The 24,446-nt window shown below is 45.2% G+C and overlaps 1 protein-coding gene across 4 annotated transcripts in view; it reads left to right on the top strand.

The window, feature by feature from the left end:
- Positions 1 to 24,446, top strand: part of MYO7A (myosin VIIA) — a 103,552-nt gene that overhangs the window by 52,971 nt on the left and 26,135 nt on the right. For 2 of the 4 annotated variants that reach the window (XM_017830170.1, XM_017830169.1), the window contains 17 exons: positions 573 to 649; positions 2,019 to 2,138; positions 3,375 to 3,517; positions 3,898 to 4,108; positions 4,594 to 4,729; positions 5,133 to 5,239; positions 7,864 to 7,920; positions 13,504 to 13,641; positions 16,280 to 16,438; positions 16,787 to 16,879; positions 18,200 to 18,294; positions 19,434 to 19,518; positions 20,389 to 20,607; positions 20,772 to 20,879; positions 21,439 to 21,648; positions 22,191 to 22,394; positions 23,183 to 23,359. In XM_017830170.1, the coding sequence (XP_017685659.1) occupies positions 573 to 649; positions 2,019 to 2,138; positions 3,375 to 3,517; positions 3,898 to 4,108; positions 4,594 to 4,729; positions 5,133 to 5,239; positions 7,864 to 7,920; positions 13,504 to 13,641; positions 16,280 to 16,438; positions 16,787 to 16,879; positions 18,200 to 18,294; positions 19,434 to 19,518; positions 20,389 to 20,607; positions 20,772 to 20,879; positions 21,439 to 21,648; positions 22,191 to 22,394; positions 23,183 to 23,359 (2,339 nt within the window). The remainder of the gene's footprint in view (positions 1 to 572; positions 650 to 2,018; positions 2,139 to 3,374; positions 3,518 to 3,897; positions 4,109 to 4,593; positions 4,730 to 5,132; positions 5,240 to 7,863; positions 7,921 to 13,503; positions 13,642 to 16,279; positions 16,439 to 16,786; positions 16,880 to 18,199; positions 18,295 to 19,433; positions 19,519 to 20,388; positions 20,608 to 20,771; positions 20,880 to 21,438; positions 21,649 to 22,190; positions 22,395 to 23,182; positions 23,360 to 24,446) is intronic. The other 2 variants (XM_017830173.1, XM_017830171.1) reach the window with 1 other exon arrangement.

Here is a 24,446-nt window from a genome sequence, read left to right as displayed (position 1 = left end):
TGTAACCAGAACACCTGCCATGGTGCCATGCCAGTGACTCAGGTGCTTATTGTGGTGTGTAAGGAAAAGAAAGGAGGAATAGTTCCACCTGCCCACAGCAGGGCTGCCAGGCTGCAGTATGCTCAATGACATCCACCTTTTTTGAATGTATTGAGATTGAATATGGCCACAGGTCATTCACTAGACTCAGGTTTTACAAGGAGAGACTAATGAAGTGTTTGACATGTTCCTGTGTGATTGGATATGCCTTTGTAAAGGTACCAAACAGCTCTGCTGTTAGAAATGACACAGTGATTTAAAAAGCCTCTTTGAAAGACAGAAGCCTAAAGCATTAAGATGCTAGAAACATTTCTACCCAATCAGTCATTTAGGGTGTCTGGCAGAGCAGAGTACAGGTCCTGCCAGCAGCAGGACTACAGCAGCTGTGTGAACTTTCCTCTCCCTTCTGAAGGCCAGATTTTGCCTGGACATCCCACAGAGGCAGTGGAGAAAGACCCTTTTCCTCACCCCATCCACCTTCTGCAGAGACATGTTCCTTGCTGATGGCTTTCCCTGTGCCTTTCTTTCACCAGCTCGGACCTATGACAACCTGGATGCCTGCGAGGTTGTTCAGTCAGCATCGCTAATCACTGCGGCATCATTGCTGGAGGTCAGTGGCTCTGCAGTGCTGCTGTCCCCTTTCTGACTTGGTCCCATGTTTCTAGTATTGTGGCAAAGCTTCGTCTGAGCCAGCCTCTCCTTGCACTACGAGGCTGAAGAGGCCTGGGTAAGCCATACTGTGCCTTGCACTGGCAGCAGTGAAGATGGATGTCTCCATCTGAGCTGAGCATCCAGAGGAGGCCACAAAGAGGCTCAGAGGGCTGGAGCACCTCTTCTGTGGAGACAGGATGAGAAATTGGAGCTATTCAGTCTGGATGAGAGAAGGTTCCAGAGAGACCTTAGAGCCCCTTCCAGTACCTAAAGGGGCTACATGAGAGCTGGAGAGGGACTTTTGACAAGGGCAAGGAGTGACAGGACAAGGGAGAATGGCTTTAAGCTGAAGAAGGGCAGGTTTAAATTAGATATTAAAAAGAAATTCTTGACTGTGAGGGTGATGAGGCACTGGAAGAGATTGCCCAGAGAATTTGTGGGTGCCCAGTCCCTGGAAATGTTCAGGGTCACACTGGGTGGGGCTTTGATCAACCTGGTCTAGTGGAATGTGTTCCTGCTCATGGCAGGGTGTTTGGAACTAGATGATCTTTAAAGGTCCTTACAACCCAAACTATCCTATGATTCCATTATTCTATGATCTGAGCTCCCCTTCATGACAATGGAAAAAAAAAGACCCTCTGGTGGCACATCATTCTTAAAAGGACATCCAAAATACCTCAGTCCATAAAATAGAGTGCTTCCCTCACTGATGAAAAGAAAGATCATAACAGTAGCTGAGACAGAGATATCATTTATGCTCTGTGTATCTGAAGTGAGGTGAGATGACCCTCAGTCAAACCACCCATGCAGTGGTTGGAGCCTTCTTCAGCAACCTCCCCAAGAGGTAACAGGGCTGCCTCAGAGATATCATCTCATCTCCATATGCACTGCTGGTCCCAGAGTATGATCCACAGCTCTCTGCAGGCTGTTTTCATGTACCTTCCAGAGTGGACATTTCCCTGACTTCATCTGAGCAGTATGAGAAGGTGTCAAGGGGATGCAAAGCTGCATCCATACTGATAGCATACAGCTTTCCAGGCTTTGCTTTCTCATCTTCTCTTCCCACACCTCATTAATATCTCATAGCAAATCATGAGAACACTTTTCATATTAAAATACAGTATAAAAATGTTAATTATTCTCTCTGAAAATGTCTGTGTCATCATTTGAGATAGTTCCCCTGTACAGCTAAGAACAGTCATACCTCCAGCTGTGGGGGACTGCACTGTTCCTCTCTGGCCATGCATAATCAGGACAGTAGTCCAGGCCATTGTAAGGATGCCTTGTGTCATAAAGTCAGCAGCTCTGTCTGATGTTGTCACTGTCAGGTTGAACCTCAGGATGTCATGAACTGCCTTACCAGCCGGACCATAATCACCAGGGGTGAGACCGTCTCCACCCCACTCAGCATGGAACAAGCACTGGATGTGAGGGACGCTTTTGTAAAGGTAAGTCTTAGGGAATTCCCTTATGCCTCTGTTGATAAGTTGAAGAAATCTGCCGCTTTTGAGACTGGAACACCCACTGCATAGGAAAAGTGTCTCGCTTGGTGCTGGTGTGAGCTCAGATCAGCAGATGGCCTTGAAACCATGTTCTAATTGGGACGCACAAAGAGTTGAAATGGTAGGAGACTAGGTAGCCTGGTCTTCAACAAATTTGCAATCTGGACTTGAGATTGTCTATACTCAAAGGTGACCTGGCAAAAGAAGCCAGCATTCTGAAATGACTTCACCTCAGCTTCAGGAAAAGTTCATAGCTGGACCCCCGGGGTCCAGCTGCTATAAATCAGAGCAGCTCCCACACCTGAATTTCAGGATTTGGGCTTGTCAGCAGCAGCAAAAAAAGCTGAATGTCACAGGAACAGGGATAGAGCAGTTCAGCAGCCATCAGAGCACTTAGAACATCACCTGAGGCTTTGGGGTGATGAACTTTGATGGGGTGGGTGTGCATCACTGCTGTGCTGTTTACAGCCTCATGTAAAACTGCAAGACAAGCACTGGTGGCATGCTTTGACCAGCTTGGGTACTCACTCTATCTGTGGGGAATTGGTAGATCAAGCTAGCTGGTTTGATAGCTAACTAGTCTGCAAATCCTAGCATTGACTTCTCTAGTGGTGATGGGCCTTTGAATCAGGCTCCCCTCATGGTAGTGCTGCTATAGCTTATACAGTCGAAATTAGTACAAGTTTAAACACGGAGTTCTGGAATTACTGAAGCAGCAATAGCTGTTTAGTTAAATCATCAGACTGTTCAACCAGTGCTCAATGTTTCAGTGAGCACCTTGTCCAGGCAAGACGTCCTTGGCTTGGCTGGCAGTGTCACATGGCTCTGCTGATCTGTAGAGAGATACGTGTAGAAACCGAGGAAAATACTGTCTGGCTTCACAGAGACCCCATAGATCCAAAATTTTCAACTATCCAAATTTGTGCTTTTGCTTACAACTGTAAGACAACTGTCTTTTATCTAGGCTTTCAAGTCTGTTTTCCTTGGTCTACATAATGGTTTTTGAAACTTTAAACCATGCCAACAGTCTGGCACAAATGTTGGTGAGCATGTCCCCAGGGACTGTCCAGTTGTTGGCCATGCTTTAGGCGAACCTGTGCCATCATGGGTGAAGTGGTGCCACAGATTAGCAGGGCAAACTGCTGAACTGTCTCAGTGAACTCCATCCTTGGGATGTTGCAGGGAATTTATGGGCGACTTTTTGTATGGATTGTGGAGAAGATCAACGCTGCAATTTACAGACCTCCTTCCCAGGAACTCAAAAGTATCAGGAGATCCATTGGCCTTCTTGACATCTTTGGTTTTGAGAACTTCACTGTGAACAGGTATGAAACCTGCAAAAGGAGAACCAGGTCTTAACCCTCGTTCGCCACCCCAAGCTCAGGGTCTTGCAGTCCTTTCACCTCTCCTGAAGTGAACTGGACCAGGCTGGACCAAGCCTTTTCCTATATGAGAAATTATCACAGCTAATCACTTGCATCAGATAATGTATTTCCTAAACTGGTTTAGACTACACACATATAATGGCTATAACAGTGGTTTGGGGGAGAAAAACTGATTGTCTGAACCAATAAGAGAATTCTAAACCAAAAACACTTACTGAGTGGTCAACAAGGTCTGAGGGTTGCTTCAAGCATGGAGAGAGATACAGAAAAATAAATCATGGTGGATCCAAAGTGTCCTTTTCTTGACCTTTCCTTCACAGTTTTGAGCAGCTGTGCATTAACTTTGCAAATGAAAACCTGCAGCAGTTCTTTGTGCGCCACGTCTTCAAACTGGAGCAGGAGGAGTACAACCTTGAGAACATCAACTGGCAACACATCGAGTTCACTGATAACCAGGATGCCTTGGACATGATTGCCATCAAGCCCATGAACATCATCTCCCTCATTGATGAGGAGAGCAAGTTCCCCAAGGTGTGTTTTGGTCTCAGTCTTGCTGCCAATGACTCTCTGGTTTTTATCCCCTTTGTACATGCATACTGGCACCCTACAAGAGATCTGCTCATCCCTAAACACACATTCACCAGTGGGTTGCCTATTTATAATTTTTATTGCACTCTTACATTTTCTTCCATGAGTATCACAACCATGCTAAAAGAAGTGTTTCTGACGGAAAAATGTGCCTGCAAGAGGCTCAAGAATGTCTATTAACAATGTTTAAGAGAAAATAATGTTAAATATACTCCTTTTGGAGCATTATCTTGAAAATAGCACAACATACGAGTGGTATTTAATCAATTTCTGTAATTTCTGCACCTGAGATACCCTCTCCAATACAACTTTTCTCAAAATAAATACACATTGTAACCCGAGACAAAAAAGAAAAGGGCTATTGACTGGAAAATTATTTTAATGGGAATAACCTTGGTTAAATGTCACATCTTTTCCTGCATGCACAGGGTACAGATGCCACCATGTTACACAAGCTGAACTCCCAGCACAAGCTTAACACCAACTATATTCCTCCGAAGAATAACTATGAAACCCAGTTTGGCATTAACCACTTTGCTGGAATTGTTTACTACGAAACAAAAGGTACGGGGCAGTTCCTGGTGCACTGCAGGGTACAAGGGGATGCTCAGGGGTAGATGAGCTGCTGCTGTGTTGGAGCAGGGGTTGTAGTCCATAGTCAGTGTATTCCTTTTCTGGCTGCAATGACTTGACCCTCCAGCTGTGTCCATGAGCTGCAGGGTTTGGTCCTATTTCATTCATGTGTGCCTGTGACAGAATGGCAGTGCTTTGCACCACATGCATCTTTGATCCAGTCTCAAGATGCGCCTCTGTCTTCCTTGTCATGGTGTCTCTCTCTCTGCCCACGCATTGCTCCCATTACCTCACCAAGAACATCCAGTAGTCCAACAATGCAGAAGCTGCTTGCAGCTCACATACTGCCCATGTTGCACTGTGTCATCTGTGTGTTGTCCCATTATTTCCCTAGGTTTCTTGGAGAAAAACAGGGACACGCTGCATGGAGACATCATTCAGCTGGTGCATTCCTCAAAAAACAAATTCATCAAGCAGATCTTCCAAGCAGATGTGGCAATGGTAATGCAGGGAGGAGAAGATCTTTATCCACAAGGAGGGGTGTTCCTGGAAGGGGTGGAACATTTGCAGAGTCATATAGCTCTGATGCTGCCTGAGGTCTTTCAAACCTGTTAGTGTAAGCCAACCATCAGAAAGTGTTAATGCAGTGCCATGGGTACCTCCATGCTCACACCCCCAGTTCACTGCATTCGGTTCACCAGATATTACTATTTTGCTGTGGTTGCTCCTCTCCTAATTGTGTAGGGATTGGAACAATTAGGTTTGTGATTGTAGAAATCTTAGAGAAAAAGAGCTGTCCCTTCGCGCTGAGTCATCCAGATCTGTGTATAATAGAGTGAGAAGTAAACTGAAAGAGGTCAGGTTTAGATTAGGTATTAGGAAGACATTCTTTCCTGTGATGGTGATTATATACTGGCACAGGTTGCCCAGAGAAGCTGTGGTTGCTCCACCCTTGGAAGAGTTCAAGGCCAGGTTGGATGGGGTTCTTAGTAACCTGATCTAGTGGAATGGGGCCTTGGAACTAGATGGTCTTTCAGATCCCTTCCAACCCAAATAATTCTGTGATTCTAAGTAAAAACCAAATACTTGTAAAGCAGAGCAGAACAAAGGGATAATCTTGCTGGCCATTAAGCACCGCAATAGGACTGGAAGAGACCAGTCAAAAGTTGTGTTTTACTGTTACAACAGCAGAGAGATGGAACACCGTTTATGAAAGGTGAACTTTAAAGCACCCCTTTCCCCATCCCAGATCTCCAGGAGGGTTGGTTCTTACTCCATACTCAGTATGAGAAAAGACTGTGTGGGCTGAAGCTTTAGAGAAAGGTACAGTTATTGTTTTAATCCTTCCCACCCCGTTTGAGCATTTATTACTGGGGTACCAGGTTAAATGTTGAGATTAGTGGCTATTTCACCATTAATAACATAAGTAAATGATGTTTTCTTGAGTAAGTTGAACGTCTACATCTCCCCACAGAAGCATCATCATCCCTGCTCCCAAAATTAAAGTATAAACTGTTTAAAATATCAGCCTTGCAGAATCTGAATGTCTACACAGATCAGTCACTATGGCCAAATCCCCCAGTCTTTCCCTAGTTAAAGCCATGGGACTGCAGAGGGTGTGGGCATGACATTTTTCAAAGCAACAACATTTTTTAGAAGTCAGAGTCCCATTTTCAAATGCCAGCCAATGCCACTGATGGACCAAGGGACTTAGGGACTTTCAGGAGTGCCAAACAATTTTAAGTGCTGAATTCCTTTACCTGTTAAGGGAAAGAAATGTTTACATTCCCAACACATTTCTTTAAATATGCTACATGCTCTTTTGCAAGCCTTATTTGCAACCTTTAGCCATTCAGTTTTGTTCCTATTGAAATGAATGATCTTTATCTTTTTGACTTCATTAGGAATAAGACAACATTTATCAGCCCCAATTAAACTACCAATTGGCATGACACTCCTGGTGGGTTCAGAGCTATCCTCAAATGTGGATACGCCTGTGGAAGTAGACACTAACTCCCTTAGCATCAGTGCTGCTGCTTACTTTGCTTTTTATTGCTTATTCCTCTCTGCTTTTGATTTTTGGTGCGACCTTTGCAGTTCACCTTGGAAATGATTTCTTGCTTTTTTAGGCAGAGCAGAGATGTACTCTGGGGAATCGATGAGAGGGTTTACATAGTCATGCAGACTTCTTCACAGCAACACCTACCCAAGCATCTTTAAAAGATACTGGAAGTATATAATAGCCAAGTTGAGATGTTCACCTGGATGTTGTCTAGGACCTGAGAACTGAGACCTTTTAAAGCATCAGAGCACTTTTTTTTTTTTTGCATAATTCCATTAGATATCTTCAGAATCTGTCCCAAGTGGTGGTCTCTGTGCTTTGATACTTTAATGGTCTCTGTTTTCCTTTTCTGAATGAGAGATTTTTAACCTCACTGTCATGGAACTGGAAGAGGAGAAAATATTGTGTACCAGCTCCCCATGTCATGCACATGTTAGTGTGAACCTGGAGAGCACTAATTCCCTAAATACCATTCCTCTGAGAAACTAGTTGGTATGGTGTGGCAGCACTGCTTGTTCAAGGAACAGGTAGAATAAGCAGTGGAAGATGGAACCCCATAAAGGGAAAAAAAAAGGAATTCTGGAGCTTTCCCCTTGGCAAAAATTTAAATTCTATTGAAAATACCTGATTTGTTGGATTAAAATTAGGGAGGAAGGGAGGGATTTCTTTAAAATTTTTGTGGAAAATTGTTTTATCCCGGTACCTTCCCAACCATTGTGTACTGACAGCAGAGATGTGTGAGGGAGAAGAGTGGGCATGGCTGAATTTGGATGGATAACGAGTGAGGTTAAAAGTCATACAAGAATTGTTTCCAAGAAGCAAGAGCTGGACAGTGGCAGTTCCCTCAGCTTCAGGAATGCAAACATGGAGACGAAGAGGAAAAGCTAGGAGGGGGTTAGACAAAAATCTAAGAATTAATGCATTATGATCATAAGATATATTACAGATGGACCTCGAAGACTAAAAATGTGAGGCTCCCATTTCAGTTATTCCTTCTTTTCACTATTTGCTCTTCTCTGTCTCTGTTTTGTGTTTTGTTTTTTTTTACCTGTGCTTCATGTAGTTTCTCTGTGGCTATGCATCCAGCACATTTGGCCAGTCGCCCACACCCACACCAAAGGTAAACCGAATACATGAGTTCTTCTGTTGTATATTCACCTCTCTTTGGCAAGGATTGTGCTTTGCTGCTGTTGGTTTATTCCTCTTCCTGCACTATCTATAGAGGATCCATTTCAAGTGACCAGTGTGTTGGAGAGCATTTTTACACCTTGTTGAATAGATATGGGTGTATTATGTGTCATTTATTTCTAGGATTTAACTCAGAAGAGCTTTTTAATGATGGGAATTTGGTTTGGATAAAATCAGAACCAGGCTGAGCCAAACTTCTGAGGATTTTTTTTTTCTGATATTTGAATAATTTTAATTAACTTCAGATGGATCATCTGTGGGATTTGGCTGTTGTTTAGCATGGTGCCACCATTGGCTTCAGTGGGACATTATTCTTCCATGCAACTGCAAATCAGTCCTTGTTTTGCACTTTTGGAGGCAAGAAGATGACAGTTCATGTGTGAAGAGAGACTCCTGGATTGCATTTCTGGTTGCTTGGAAATGCAGTCATTCTTGAGGAGGGTTAGTTTTTGTTCAGGTGAGATCTCACATCCAAGTCTTCAAAGACACAGATAATACGGAATTTTGCCATGATCATCAAAACAGGCTTTTGGCACCTTTGTTAGGTCTTTCCTGTTGCATCTCCTCTGCTGACTGGTTCTGATAGCTTCCCAAACCTTGCTTGCTAGGTATTTGGCCATAAGTAGCATGTTGTGTGCTAAAGCTTTTGTGATATAAGCTTTGTGACCCTGCTCACATTTCCACAACAACCCCTTGATAACCAGAGGATTATGTTGGAGATAGACCTGACCTTCAAAATTCAGATCCTTGCATGGGGCTGAATTTCATCCCTTCTTACCTCTGCAGTGTCTTGGATGTTTGGATTTGGAATTCCAGTGAGGAGGATATGACCCAAAATGACACAAAGCCATCCTTTCCAGAGGTGGACTCCTTCCCCTCTGTATCATAATTAAAACTGTTTGGATTGGAACATATCATTTGACCTTACTCTAGAGTTGTAGCAATGCCCCACACACAAAAAAAGTCCTTCCTGAGTCAGGATACAAGAGAGTTGGAGATGGACTTTGGATGAGAGCATGGAGTGATAGGACAATGGGAAGTGACTTTGAACTGAAAGAGGGTGGGTTTAGACTAGATATTAGAAAGAAATTCTTTACTGTGAGGGTGGTAAATCACTGGCACAGGTTTCCCAGAGAAGCTGTGGCTACCTCATCCCTGGAAGTGTTCAAGGCCAAGGTGAATGGGGCTCTGAGCAACCTGGTCTAGTGGAAAGGGTCCCTGCTCATGGCAGAGGTTTGGAACTACATGATCCTTAAGCCCCTTCCAACCCAAACCATTCTATGATTCTGTGATTGTATGAGATTAAATCCAGGAGAGAATTGTGAAAAATCTGTCAGAAATATTTAGGCCAGTTTTTCCTCTGAAAACATCAACAGGAGATACAGAGAAATGGGAGACATTATACTGATGATTTCTATGAGTTTTGTTGTTGTCATAGTTGTTCTTATAACAAAACCTCATGTTTTCTAAGTTTTCTAGTGAATATGTTCATATGTGATAGGCACTGAGGTAAGGGTGGAACAGTCAAGATAAAAAATATTTTTCATATATGTATATATATATATATATATATATATATATATATATATGTGTGCACATCAGTAAGCTTTATAAAAATTGGGGTGTAGTTCAAAATAGTGATACTTGGCACTGTTATATAGCCCATATCAACTTTGCACCTGAAGGCACTTTCCAAACTGCACAGCTTTTAGGAGAGAGACTGTCTCTTCACTATAATGTCACTGCATAATCTGCTGTGAGGTAGCCTCAGCTTAGAGTTGTCACCTGGAGCCCAAACCAGTGACATTGCATATGAAAACATAACAAACAAAAAGCATCATTTTTCTCAGACTTCAGAAAAACAGGCTGAGAAACAGCATGTCCCATTGACATAGCCCAATTTAGTGACCTTATAATCCTAAAGAGATGGGAGGATGATCCTTTGTCCAGAACCTTTCCCCAAAGTATTGCTGGTGGTACATGCTTTGCTCTTTCCCTAACTCACCTCAAGTATTTCGACTTTCTGCATTTCCACTGAAGCAGGTTGCCATCTCCCTGGCAGACCCTCTGCCGAGCACAGTGTTTCTGGTGCACCATGCAGCCTTCTCCTTCAAGGAGGAGAATGTGCAGAGGGGCATCAAGGAATAACTTCTACCATTTCTGGCTCAGTGACATTTTTCGTTGTACCTGCCATTCTTCTGTTTACTTGGTTTGAATATTACAAAGGAAAAGAACTGGTGATTACCCTGGCTGGCACTCTGGGTCTGTATTAAGGCCATCCTACCTAACATAACTTGATGTCCACTTTAATTCGCTGAACCTATAAAGTGCAGATAGGGTGAGCTGTTTCCTCAGTGCTGGACAGATAACTACCTAAATATGTCCAAGACACCAAAGAAAGGAGTCTGAATAGATCCCTGGAGATTTTACAGCTTCACAGAAATGCTGGGTAATATCCTGATGCTCCCGCTATACCACTGAGGATCTAAGACGCCCATGCTGGAGAAACATCCTATTGTGTCCTGGTGATGTATTCTGCCTTGACTTTTGCCTCGATGTTACTGCAAACAGCCACGTACATGTTTGCACCTCCAAAATTCAGCCTAGCTTGGGGTGGCAGAAAGAAGTGGCACTGAAGCATGTCCAAATGTCATGCTGGTCTGTAGATCTTTCTGAACTCTCTTCTTGATGGTGCTTCTCTGTAAATCATCTAATTATCTTCTTTTTCTTCTTTTTCTCTTCTGCTTTTTTTTTTCCTCCTTTGTTGTTGAGCACAGACTGAGTGATACCTCAGTGCTTCAGTCTGGGCTGCAGCACTTGTGAATCCTGCTCATCCTTCCCCATGACACATAGCTCTCATCCTCCCTTGTGATAGGCTCTGTGTGGACACCAGTGGAGAGATGGTCTGAGTCCCAAAGACATCACAGTCTCAAAGTTTGAAAGCTAAGATGTGCCTGGGCAGAAGAAAAGCAGAATGTATCAGCCCTTTCTCCTTCAGGCTATGGAGACTGGGTCTGGTTTTAACTAAAAAATGCTCCTCCTCTGCAGTAAATCCTGCATTTTCAGTGCCTTTCTGGACTGTGTTGACAGTCCAGGGTGCTCCACTTCTTTTTTTGGAGTCATTTTGTTGGAAAAAGGGAAGAGATGTGATCCTCGCCACACTGGTGTTGAGATGAGGTGGAAGGCACCACAGTGACTTGAGTGGTGTCACCCATCCCTGAAGGCTGAAGCTGATGCAAAGCACTTACCAGACTATTCCTTGTGTATCTGAGAGCCCACATAGTGCCATTAGGGCTGGTGCCCACCATTGGGATGGGTCTGTGCACAAATGCCAGACCCTGAAAGCGAGTGAATGGGATGATGCAATCTTGACAGGAGGAGCCCAGACTACTCTATTTGGATAGGAAGACAAGCTGATCTCTGGTCACTGTCCCTTCTCTTCAACCCATCCCAGCAAAAAGCTCTCAGATGTAAGGATGGAGACAGCACCGCTGCTTTTTACCAGAGCTGGATGCATGCAGGGAAGAAATGCAAGGCATCAGCAACCTAGAGAGGCATGTCTTGCTGTCTGGGAGCAAACCACTCATGCATTCCCTTGTAGATCCCTGTACAAAGCCTTGCTCCCTTCCTACCACCATGGCTGAAAAATGATCTCTCCCAGCCAAGCCCAAATTGACTAAAATCTGGCTAACATGCAGTTGCTTCCAACTTCCAGCCCTGCTCCTGCATCTCTTGCTGCTTCTGACCCCTATGGCTGTCCTTCCACATCTCACAGAGGTGACCCCTTGCGCATAATTAACAAAGTGATAAGAAAACATTCATCAAAGCCTTCCAAACCAACACTCTTGCTGAAACAGCATTTTCCTAAGAAAATCTGTGACAGAATGTGAGCATCAGACTCTACAGTGCTCTGCAGGTAGCAGCTGCATCCATTAATTACCCTAGATTTGTTAACAGTTTGTCCTTCAGGGGAGGATTTTGCTGAGAGAGATCACTGGTAGCCCCCATGCTCTTCTTGACAAACAGGCCAGGGTTTTGTGGTTGTTTGCATGAGATGGGTTTTCTCTTGTTGGAATTCTATGATGACTTTGTGTTTGTGTTGATTGAGTTTGTCTCAACATCATATAAAACCTGAGCTGTGTAAACTCCCAGCTTATGGCAAAGAGGTTGGACTAGATGGTATTTGTAGTCCCTTCCAACCCAAACAATTCTGTGATTCTCTGAAATTCCTCCATTTTGGGGGATGGGAATGCTATCTGACAGGTTACTAGTACTATAGGATGAAGCACATGTAAAGATTTTAGTAAAAATAGAAACAAAACTCACCATGTTGCAAAACATGGCAGCAAAGCCAATGCAGATGGGGATTTTGTGACTCCACATGTGGCTTGACCACCTGCAAATAAGAGGATGTTTGGAGGAAAAATGTGTTAAAATCCTGCTAGAATCCTCCCTTTGGGAATTCCTGGTCACTAGGCCATGTCACAAGTCATGTCACAGTTCACCCTATTTTTTGTTCAGAGGGAGCTGCATCCTAGTGCCCAGCTCTTCCTTCAACCCACCAGCATTACCTACTGCCCCACAAAAGCTCCTTGAACACCAGACCCTACAAGACACACAGCACCACTGTGACTGATGTGTAATGAGCTCAGGTAATAGTGGCTGACACATAAAATGAGGTAGGCACTTCATTTAGTTTGGAGATGGTTTAACAAGGTTCTTCCAGAGCAGGGAGAAGGGACTGATGTTTCTCATTTAGAAACACTTGCCCCACAATAGAGATTGGGTTATTAATTTAACCAAGGGAGATAAATCAAGCAAAATACTCAAAATCATCCTAGACCAAATTAGACTATTTGGTCTAGTTAATAGTCTTTTCCAAACACAACTAGAATCTGTGGTAGTACAGGCTGAGGAATATAGACCTTAGCAGAAGTTTCTGGACTGTTGCAGAGTCACCCTGCAGCAAGCATGCCCCTGGATTGTTGTTTACTGTACATGGGCATCTGGGCCTCACCCCAGGGAGCAGGAGGGTCTCAGCCTGACATGGGGAACTGTGACAGAGGGGTTGGCATGACCATGCTACAGGACATGGGGACAGGGAAGCCCAAGCCATTGCTGAGGAGCATCTTTGGGCAGGTGCATTGCCCCAAGGTGCAATACAGAGAATTTTGATGGCCCAGAAGAGGCTGTTTGCTCTCCTGGGCAGATCTTCCTCATGGCTCTGCATAGGAAGGACAGGTTTTCCAGTCACACTGGGAGGTTTGAGCAGGAGAAATTAAATTATAGCACTTTTCCTCCCTGCATGGATGCATATGGAGTAGGTTGCCAGAACCTGGCTGTTGCAAGTTCGCTGGCTGTGCCCTTCCCCTCTCCTGCCACAACTTTCAATCACCTCTGGCCCCACTCTGCGCTCCATCCCTGGCTGCCGCGGGAGGTTCCTGAGGACGCAGCCGGAGGGGAAAGGCACTGTTATCCTTTAATTTCCTGAGTCCACTCCGCTGTGGTTTTGCAGGGAGCAGAGACGAGGAAGCGCTCGCCGACACTCAGCAGCCAGTTCAAGCGGTCCCTGGAGCTGTTGATGAGGACTCTCAGCGTGTGCCAGCCCTTTTTTGTCCGCTGCATCAAGCCTAATGAGTACAAGAAGCCCATGGTAAGTCCTGCTTTTCTCTTCTTGTTGCTTTTTGTACAGAACTGCTCATGGGGTCGTTCTGCCCTAAAACTGCCAGCAAAATTCCTTTGGGCATCAGTGGAGTGCTTAGAAAACCAACCCACAGCCTGTTCTGCAAGCAAGGGAGTCACCAAATGGTTGGCAAAATCAAGCACTTGCTTTGCAATCCAACAGCACCCCAAAACTTTTTGCAGAGGGGAGCTCCTGACCCTGCCTTTCTTCCCTAGTACAATCTCAAGGAATTCACCCTGCAGCCCTTTATCCTATAGGAAACGCCTTTCAACTTCCATAGGGGGTAGGCACCTCCCTGCCAGAGACTTTGGTTGAGCCATAGATTAATTTCTATGGCAGGGTTCAATGTTTTCTAAAAAAAATTTCCCCATGGGTGTTTTCCTCAAAATCTTTGCTCCCAGTGTATTTTACTCATTTTAAATCCTGTTTGATCTTTTTTTTTATTTCACCACTTGCAAAAGCACAGTTCTAAAAGCAGAAGAAAAAAGAGGCAAAATAGCAGAGAGGAAATGTGAGAGAAGTTATTTTACTCCAGTTCCCAGTGATTTGCTTCAAAAACAATGAATGCTATGGGGACAAAATTCTAGGAGCAAATGAAAAGGAAGGAGAGGACTGTAAATCCCCCTGACCACAAACTGTTCATGTAGAGGACTCCAAATTTTTCAGCAGAAGGAAGGCAGTAAGACGGGTGCCGCACACCACAATCCCACTCTCAGCACCTTGCAGGATTGGACCCTGATTCTATGAGCAATCACTGTTACCTGCTCATCACTCTTTATACTGATATTGCTTGGGGAGGAAGAGCTTTATTTAATAAATAAAGCTAATCTAGCCAGAGCTGGAGCTTTATCTAAAGTCAGTGTCCATTAGCAAAGCTCAGCCAAGTGGAAAGAAGCATAAAATACTGAATTTCAGAGCTGTTATGTACAAACAGTGTTTATTTGAAACTTATTTTTGCTGTTCAGTGAACCCAATATGATGCAGGGCAAAAGGTTTGGTAATTCTCTCAGATCAGTTTACTGTGCTCTTAACCTGCTTTTGGTGAGAGTAAAAAGGCACCTAATAGCATGTTAATGGAATACGTTGGGTTAATATTTAACAGTATGTCTGATCTGAGATTATCGTCTGAGCACAGATCAGAACAAGACCTTCTTTATGAACATGGGTGATGTTGAGAAATAGATGTACATCTTGAACTGATGTTATAAATTATTGCCAGTACCCTGACTTTGAGCTGTTTTTACACATGGATGTCTGGAATTCAGTCTGGTATTTTGTATCCTGCATAGGAAGTCTGTATTTCGTCAGTTCTTGCAAATGCTAAGCCAGAAGTCTCTGTTCAACCTATTTGTCTACAAAACTATCAGTGGACATTAAAACAGCTCCAAGTTTGAAAAATTCAGACAAAGAGAAATTAATTTCCCCATTAAAGAAGTGAGTGGTTGAGCTAACAGAGCTAACAGAGACGGTAGTGCGATATGAAATGTGATTTATTGCTAAATTTATTTTTGGCCTTGGTTTAATAATCCAACGGAAAAGAAATCCTAGATAAAGGTACACAGAGCACTGCAGAGTGACTGCAAAGAGAACATTTTCTGGGAGGTCATTTTCTGTCCCTGCCTTTGAAGCAAAACATGCTGATAGTGATAGGAAATGGGATACCAGAAGTGAAAGGTCAGTGGAAAGTCCTGACTGTTGGTTACTTTATGTTATTTTAAAACTTCCTTCCAAAATGTGCTTTAGGAGGGAAAAAAATTGTTTGTGTCGGGATGCTGGCTGGAGTTCTCTGGGTCTATACATCACCCCAAGCCACTGCTTCTGAGTATTGCTCGTGTTAGTCCAAGAGAAATGTGTGGGATGAATTAGATAGCAAACCAGGCAAATAAAGTCAAATCTGTCTTCAGCAGTCTGTGCCTTATCAGACCCTTATGCCAGGAGTACATAGTTGACCACACGTACAATGAACTAGCCCTACAAACTCCAGAGGGTTATTTGCAAGCCCACAACTGCTCACATACCCTCACATAGTGCAGATCCTCCTGTCCCAGGATATACAGCTGAGATACAGGAATGGATATCTGAGAGACAGGCACATAGTTACTCTCCTTGCTCATTCCAGGGAGAGCCCAGGTGGCTCACGTTTCAGATGCTGATATCTGTACCTGCACAGACACTCACATCTTAGCTGAAGGGAGGGCAGATGAATAATGCCCTGGCAGTAACTCTTTGACCCCAGCTGGGATTTACTGTCCCGACTTTTTGTGGTTGCCAACACCCCACCATGTCTGCCTTTAGTTTACATCACTGCCCATTTTCCCAAGGTGACGTTCACCATTGTATTGTGCTCTCCATTTCCCCACTCACTCCGTTGTGTAGGACACATCCAGTTTTGCAAGTGGGAATTAGAGAAATGGGGTGAGTCACAGTCAGTAGTCTACAGGATCAGGCCCAAGACAGCCAACAGTCCTACAACCTTGGGTCTACCAAGAGAAGGATTTGGGTGGATGCTTGACTTGCTTGCCCCACACATCTTCAGAGTCCCCACTTTCTTATGGCCAATCCAGGCCAAGATTTGCAGTCAAACCGCACTGTACTGTAACCTCCCCAGCTGTTTGATCGGGAACTGTGTGTCCGTCAGCTGAGATACTCAGGGATGATGGAGACCATCCGCATCCGCCGAGCCGGATACCCCATCCGCTACACATTTGTGGAGTTTGTGGACCGGTACCGGGTGCTCATGCCTGGAGTGAAGCCAGCATACAAGCAGGTATGTTACCTTCTTCTACAGGTAACAAATGCTCTCTGCTGGACTCTCCAGAGATATTTATGGGATGTGCATCCTCTCCAAAAGCAATTATGCAGTATTTGATCCCCAGATGTCACAGGGGTGCTCTGGGCCTTCCAAGTGAAGGAAAAATGGCTACAGGGCTGGCAGGGGCAGCTAGCCATATTCACTCTGTTCCTCTCACTTGTCTTAAATGTGGTGACAGTTAAAGCCCTAGGAACCTCCTTAGCAGAAAACTGAAAGATTTGGGACCAGGAAGGGTCCACACTGGGCTTGGGAGGAGCAATGGGTGAGTCTGATCCTGGGGAATACCAATCCCTTTTCTACCAGGGCGACCTGCGTGGGACATGCCAGCGTATTGCTGAAGCAGTGCTGGGGAAGGATGATGACTGGCAGATTGGCAAGACAAAGATATTCCTGAAGGTGGGTGGTTCTCCACAATTCCCCCTGCTGTTTTGGAGGAGCCTGCCTCTGAAGGAGTCTCCTACCATTTCCTTTCCATCACATGACGTGACCCTTTCCCATGGTCTCTGGGCTGGCAGGTCAGTGGGTAGAATCTGGGTTAAGGCAGAATATTTGGGGCCAGTTTAGGAGCCGAAGGCAGGAGGAAATCCTGACACTGTGCCAGCACTGATGCATTCACAAATCCATACAGACATGAAAGTAGTCACATACAGTGTACAGCGTTTTTCCTCCTGGACTGAACAGCTCAGCCTCATTTCCTGCCTTCACCCAAAAAGGATAGCAGCAGGGGGGATGCCCATGCAGAACCCTGCAGAGAGAGGGACATGAGCACAATAGGCTTGCTTTGCTTTATGCACATCCTTGTGCAACTCAGTGTGTGCCCACAGTCTCCTTTCCTGCATCAGTCCAGCAACACAGAGCAGTCTGATGTTGCAGGTCCCCTGCAGCCCCATTCACATGCATCTTTCCTTACAAACCAATTCCTGTGCTGTAGGGAAGATAACCCTTCTCTCGAGCAAAACTCTCAGAAATAAACCCTGACTGCATAAACCTAAATTCATCCCTAACCCCATTGTCAGCACAGACACCCGCATCTCTTCCCTAGAATTTGTTCCTACTAGTTGCTCTTTCCAGAGCCTGTTATCAAGATCTCGCAGCTGTCAAGGCAGGAAACAGAGAAACTAGGAGGCCCCAGGGGGCTGCATGAGGTTGAGCAAAGCAGGAAACGTGGAGCTGCCTATACTGCACCCAGTGCTCAGTGTGCCATGACCAGGACAGAAAGCTGAATCATACATGGCATGGGAGGAATCAGAATAAAGCTTGGACTGATGCATCTGAAAGTCTCAGGGCAAAGGAAATTCAGTGTTTCAAGGAGCTCTTTTTTTCTTTGGATAAGGAGAAGAAGCAATGGGACGCAGGCAGCCTGGAGTTTGTTTCCAAACCTCTCCAGTGCTCCTAGGAACTGCTCCCATGGCTGAGAGCACTGAGAGGGAGCTCTGCACGGGAAGGGCAATGTAATTTGGTTGTTTTCACGCTATGAAGTATTGCATTTGCAGCTTCTGGATGCCCTGGGTCATTTGGGAATGAAGATGATAGATCACTAGGGTTTATGCTAGGATTTCTCTAGTGAGTAGATGGGGTGATACTTGGGATATAAAATGACCCAAGAGTTTATTTTGAACATGTGCCCTGGAGAAGGGCTTTGTACCACCCCCTCCTGCTATATGTCAGGCAGATGGAGAGCTTGAGACACTGGTGCTGTGTTGCTTCCTCCCACAGGACCACCACGACATGCTGCTGGAGATTGAGAGAGACAAGGCCATCACAGACAAAGTCATTCTAATCCAGAAGGTTGTCCGTGGGTATAAAGACAGGTAGGTATGAGCCTCACTGCCAAATGGGAGATGGGTTATGTGGGATGCTTCTTCCCGCAAGTGGCTCCTGGTGGCTGCATCCCTCCTTTGGTGCCTGATGGCCAGAGGGAACCCGTGATGTGTTGACACAGGTGCAGCAAGTATTGAAGGAAATCAGTAGAGATACAAGAGGAAAACTGTGTCATCTGCCTCAAATCTGGATGGAATAGGATCTTCTGCCCCTATTCAGTGCTGTCTTCAGAGGATCTGGTGTTTGCTATGACAGTGCAGCAACAGGACTCTGAGCCTGCTAAAGGCAATGCTAAGACTCCAGTCTATGGAGATCCCCACAAAACTGCAGTGGGACCACAGGGTCATCCACTGTGACTGAAGTTGCTCTCCCCAAAGCCTAGGGGATTCAGAGCTCTTCTCTTTACAACCCAGTTGCAAGATATGGAAGGAGGACAGGTAGCCCATGGGGAGCTCATGGCACCATTGTGGATGAAGATGGGGAGCCACAGGCAAGGATAAGCTTCACTCACGGAGGCAGGAGAGTCCTTGGCCCTTTGTGCTTTTTGACTGTCAAACCATGGCTGTGACTCAGGTCGTGCTTTGCAGAAAGAACACATACTAAATAACTCATCAATCTTTCACACACTAATCTTAGCCTGACCCCCAAGCCCTTCCAACACAATGGTCTCCAAGGTATGTCTGCAGGTAGAATCAGATCAGCCTAAGGATTGGAAGAGCAGATAGGGGTAGCAGGGTGGTGTTGATGAAGTTTGCTCTTGATCATTTGGGTGAGATTGAATCCATTCTCAGATGCTAGATTGAAGTCAGAAGGACATATAGCAAAGAGATTTCAGATGTGAGAAGAGAGTGAAGGGCTGGGGGAAGGAGGGGACCAGTCTCAGCATCTCCTGCTTCCCATTCCCATAACCTGGCAGAATCTGCCTGCAGAGACCTATCAGAGGAAGCTCCTACAGATGTTTTTATGAAAGCAAGACGGACTGGGGAAGGAGACATTTTCAGGCCAAAATGCAGCGTTTACTCCACCTGGACACTCAGGTTCAAATCTGCAAGAAATGAGGCCCAGGAGATGATGATGATGATAACTGGTGGCCAAACCACAGAGGCAAGTGATTAAAATGCCTTTGCAGGTCCAATTTTCTGAAAGTGAGAAATTCAGTCCTGATGATTCAGAGATACTGGCGTGGACATAACTGCAGGAAGAACTACGGCGCTGTAAGTACAGGGGTGCTTCCTCACACCTCTGCCTTCCTACCTCTTTCAGCTGGGACATACGTAAGAGTTTCCTGGTTCAAAATGTCCCATTGAATGTAGGAAGTGGGGAGGTTGGCCTTTATCAGTTGGAGCGATGAATGGAAGTTTGCTCTTTATGCTTTGCCTTCTCGTTGGAGAGAGCACCTGACAACCTTCTAGTTGTCCTTTTCCCCATGAGTTAGATGCCCATTGCACCAATTGGTCACTTGAAGTTTTATAAGACTTCCCCTAGTTTCCAGATGACTGAAAACTCAAGAGCAGCTTGTTCTAAAAACCAAACTCCATCTCCAAGTGGGAACATATTGAGTTTGTCTCTAACCCAATAGTCCTCTTCTCTTCCTGTCCCAGCTGGCTCTGACTCAACAGCAAGTCATCTGCAAAGTGAGTTGGGATCTAAAGGATCTCAAAATCATCCTCCAAGCGTGCAACTTGATAGGAATAGCCACTTCCAGGCTGGTCAGGATGCTGCCTCCTGCCATGAAACAGCACCTTGACTGTCAGGCAGGAGGTTTGCAGATGCCGGACCTCCATGGGAGCAACCCTTATGGCTTGTGGCTGTCTTGAGATGACCAACCAGATGTTCCGAGGCCTCTGTAGGACTCAGTGAGGAAGAAACTATCTTTGTCCTTTCTGGGCTTTGAATCAACACAGCAGCCAGAGGGCTTCGTTTCTCCAGCCTCTTGGGGAACCTCCCGAAGGTCTGTCCTTGTGGGGACTGATTTCAGTGGCTCTTATTTACAGCCGTGCAAGAAGGAGATTAGCAATGGAAATCTGCTTATGATGACTGAGCCCCTGGGTGGTGGGGTGGTTTCATCCTGCTCCCTCTTGCAGATGCGGATTGGCTTCCTGAGGCTGCAGGCCCTCTACCGATCCCGCAAGCTTCATAAGCAGTACCATATGGCTCGCCGGCGGATCATCGAGTTTCAGGCACGATGCCGGGGCTACTTGGTCCGTAGGGCTTTCCGCCACCGCCTCTGGGCTGTCCTCACCGTCCAGGCGTACGCCCGGGGCATGATCGCCCGAAGGCTGTATAAGCGCCTCCGGGGGGAAGTAAGTACTGCAGAGGAGAGGTCAGTTGTGGGCAACAGAGGTGGGGAGAGGGGAGAAAAACCTGCTTCCACATCACGTGCTCTTGGGATCTGTTTTTAAACAAAAAAAATTTCCAAAAATAAGTTGATGCCTGTTCAGGAGGGCTCTTCTGTTTATTCCCACAGTATCATCGACGTCTGGAAGCAGAGAAACTTCGACTGGCAGAAGAGGAACGACTCCGAAAGGAGATGAGTGCCAAGAAAGCCAAAGAGGAAGCAGAAAAGAAGCACCAAGTACATCAGAACTGATCTCTTTGTGGGATTCTGTCTGTTTTCCAGGGACTTGTTTTGCTCCTTTGAGGGGCAATGACAAAAATATCTAAGGGTTTTCTGCCCCGCTTGAGCAGTTTGTATTTAATTCTCTAGAGTACTCTGTGCTCTAACTAGTTAGAAGCTGCTCCAGAATTTCTGATCTGCTGCACAGGAATGCCAGAGATTATAGTTATTATTCACTTGCTTTTGCTATTGTGTAAAGGCTGGAGGGGGAACTGGGACACCCTGTGTGTGGGCACATACAGGGGGTTTGTATAAAATAAAAAAAATGAGATCAATGGGAGTTTCTGTGCACGGACCGACACCTAAACAGGCACTAAGGAAGCAGAAAATGCTATTGCTTTGTCCTTCTGCAGTTAAGGAATTGAGACGTAGGCATGTCACTCATTTGCTCCAAGTCATGATGCTGGTATAGTGCCCTAAGCACTGGGCAGTCTGCCTTTCTACAACCAGGCCCTGCAGAATTTAGTTCCAGCTCTTTGAAAGGAGCAGTTCAGTCATTGCACTTGTCCTTTTGCAGGTACGCCTGGCCCAGCTGGCACGGGAAGATGCAGAGAGAGAAGTAAAGGAGAAGGAGGAAGCGCGTCGTAAGAAAGAGCTCTTAGAAAAAATGGAGAAGGCTCGCAACGAGCCAGTGAATGACTCAGAAATGGTGGACAAAATGTTTGGATTCCTGGGGACAACCTCCTCCCTGCCTGGCCAGGAAGGACAGGCACCCAATGGCTTTGAGGTACTGGAGACGTACATCTGCCTGACTATCACATGGAAGGCTTTAACAAAATATTAATGAGACAACAAAGAGTACAGCATTACAAAAGTGTGTCTCTTAAAGCTTCCTTCAAGGCCAGACTTTTCTCTGTGGCCCTAAAGAGTTACCATGCTGTAGCTGGGGATGGGCAGGCAGCCTGCTGGCTTTCTCTGCAGCTACTGAATGGAGGAGAGCAATATCATTGAGGACCTGTGGCCTTTGAGATCTTTTCCTTTGCGGCTCATCACAGCTTGCAGCATTTAGCTCTTGGGCGCCCTTTCCCCATGCTGTGAGTGGGGCCATGCTTGTTTCTTCTTCTGCTGCTCTAGGGACATTCCTGGGCACAAGCATGTCCTTCAGAGCTTGGGCTTTGCATGGGCTCCAGAGCTATATTCCACGTTTTCCCTCTGGCTGACTTTTCCTTTGGGATGGAAATCAGACATAGAGAAAAGTCAGGCCCAAAGGGAAGGGGTAGTTCAATACCCAAAGCCATGCTGAGTGTCTGACATGTCCTTCCACAACAGGATCTTGAGCAAGCTCAGAAGGAGCTAGAGGAAGAGGACTTGGATGCAGCATTGCCTCTCCCTGAGGAAGAGGAAGAAGATCTCTCAGAGTACAAATTTGCCAAGTTTGCTGCTACATATTTCCAGGGCACAACGACACACACATACATCCGCCGGCCTCTCAAGCAGCCTCTCTTGTACCATGAAGATGAAGGAGACCAGTTGGTGAGGCAGGGGATGAAAAATCTTGAGCAGGGCTGGGTGGGTTGCAGCAAGCTTGGGAAACCATTCAGTCCAAAGGTACCAGCAGTTTCCCTTTGGGATACACTTATCTGCTGCACAGGTATCAGTAAACACTGTCTTGCCAACATCTTTTTAGTGCTGGTAAGACAACAAACATTAGAGGGATGTAGCATTAGAGAGGCGAGTTCTTCTCCTTGATATTTGTATTAAGACAATTAATGAAGTGCTCTTGGCTCAGGGCATGGGCAATGAAAATTTTTGTGTATCACTTCTAAAGCTTCTGAGGAGCTGGAAAAGTTACTTCTTACCTGGTTAAACACACCAATGCAGATCTAGAAGAACTGCTTGTCCTGTAGCCAGCACTACAAGTGCAGAAATGCATTGAACCTGCATGACCATAATGTACATTACACTGACCATGAACTTGCCCTCACTGTGTTCTCCTTCCCCCTCTGCAGTGGGGGTTAGGAGCTGCCAGTCACTGCCCCTCAATAAGGTTGGCATCTCCTACCAATAGCAAACCCCTTGTAGGGTGCACAAATACACTCATGATGGTACAAACACAAAAAGCCTGAATGTGTGGTCCCAGCCACCAGCCTGCCCAGCATGCACAGGGGGCAACACCGTTGTGTGTGATACAGGGAAATGTTTGATCTCCTGCAGATGTACAGAGAGACCACAGTGGTTATCCTGACCGATTCAGCATGGCTTGACCACCCCCTCCACTGCACTGGTGTGAACTAACGGAGCATAACTTTCCTTTCAAATAGGCAGCACTTGCTGTATGGATCACTATCCTCCGTTTCATGGGAGATCTCCCTGAGCCAAAATATCACACAGCCATGAGTGATGGTGGTGAAAAGATACCAGTTATGACAAAAATCTATGAGACTCTTGGCAAGAAGACTTATAAGAAAGAACTACAGGCTCTGCAGGGAGAAGGAGAGGTAACTGCTGTGGCTATAGAAGAGATGCTATTATTAGGTGTTGGATATTGACGTGTTGGAAAGAAACAGCTTGTGGGGTTTGCTGCAGGCAATCAGTTTGTTGATTTTATTTGCACTTATGCTACAAAGGGTGAATTGCCCATGTGTCAGCTATTAATCCCGTCCTTTCTTCACAGGGATAACTGAATGTCCCCCAGCAATAAAGTGAAGGAAGTGCCCTGATACCTCTCATGGGCTTTGATCTCTCTTCCCCACCCCATAGGGCTAAAATACATGGAGGGAATGCAATGTCCCATGTCATCAGTTTCTGATTTGGGGATTTCTTTTTGATCTGCCCTGAGTCAGAAGAGATTAAATTAAAAATGTGCCCTTAATCTTGGAGCAGGAAGTAATAACTTACCAGGAGATTACACTTTGGAAATTAAAAAAAAGAAAATCCCTATTGCGTTCTGAGTGTATTTTGGGATGTCACTGGGGGACTTCATCTTAGTATCCTTCCCGGATAGGACATTGTGCTGGGTAAATCAGCATCCATAGCACTGATATGCTTTCATCTTTGGCAATTGCTTCATTCAATAGGACAAGGTATTATCAGCTGTTGACATCTTCTGGATGTCACTGTTTAATTTTCAAGAAGTTTTCTTGACAAACCTCTGCAGCATTTCCAGAGGTAAATTAACAAATCTCCTAGTTTTTAGAAATTATGATACCATTCAGCACTTCCAGTGAATTATCTGAGGAGAGTAGCCTCATCCAGATTGTAATTCTGTAAAAATACACACCAAGAATAACCTTTCGTTCCTTCTACCCATCATTTCTTGCTTGTTTATTTACAAAAACGTGTATTTTGGCCAATTGAGACATCAGATAGTACAGAAGAGAAGGAAAATTTAAGCTGTCCTTTTTCTCTTTGGTTACATCATCTCTTCAGAGTACAAAAGATGCCTGAGCTGACCCTGAGCAAAATGATATGCAACTCCAGGTTTACAGTACCAACTTGTCTTTATAAGGGATATAAACCATCACATCTGCAGGACTCAAAGTGTTGATTGTATGTGACAATATAGTCCTTTCAAAGCTGTTTAAA

Source organism: Lepidothrix coronata, unplaced genomic scaffold (genome assembly GCF_001604755.1).
Source record: "Lepidothrix coronata isolate B3197 unplaced genomic scaffold, Lepidothrix_coronata-1.0 Scaffold174, whole genome shotgun sequence".
Taxonomy (NCBI): domain Eukaryota; kingdom Metazoa; phylum Chordata; class Aves; order Passeriformes; family Pipridae; genus Lepidothrix; species Lepidothrix coronata.
This window is presented reverse-complemented; position numbering and strand designations above follow the sequence as displayed.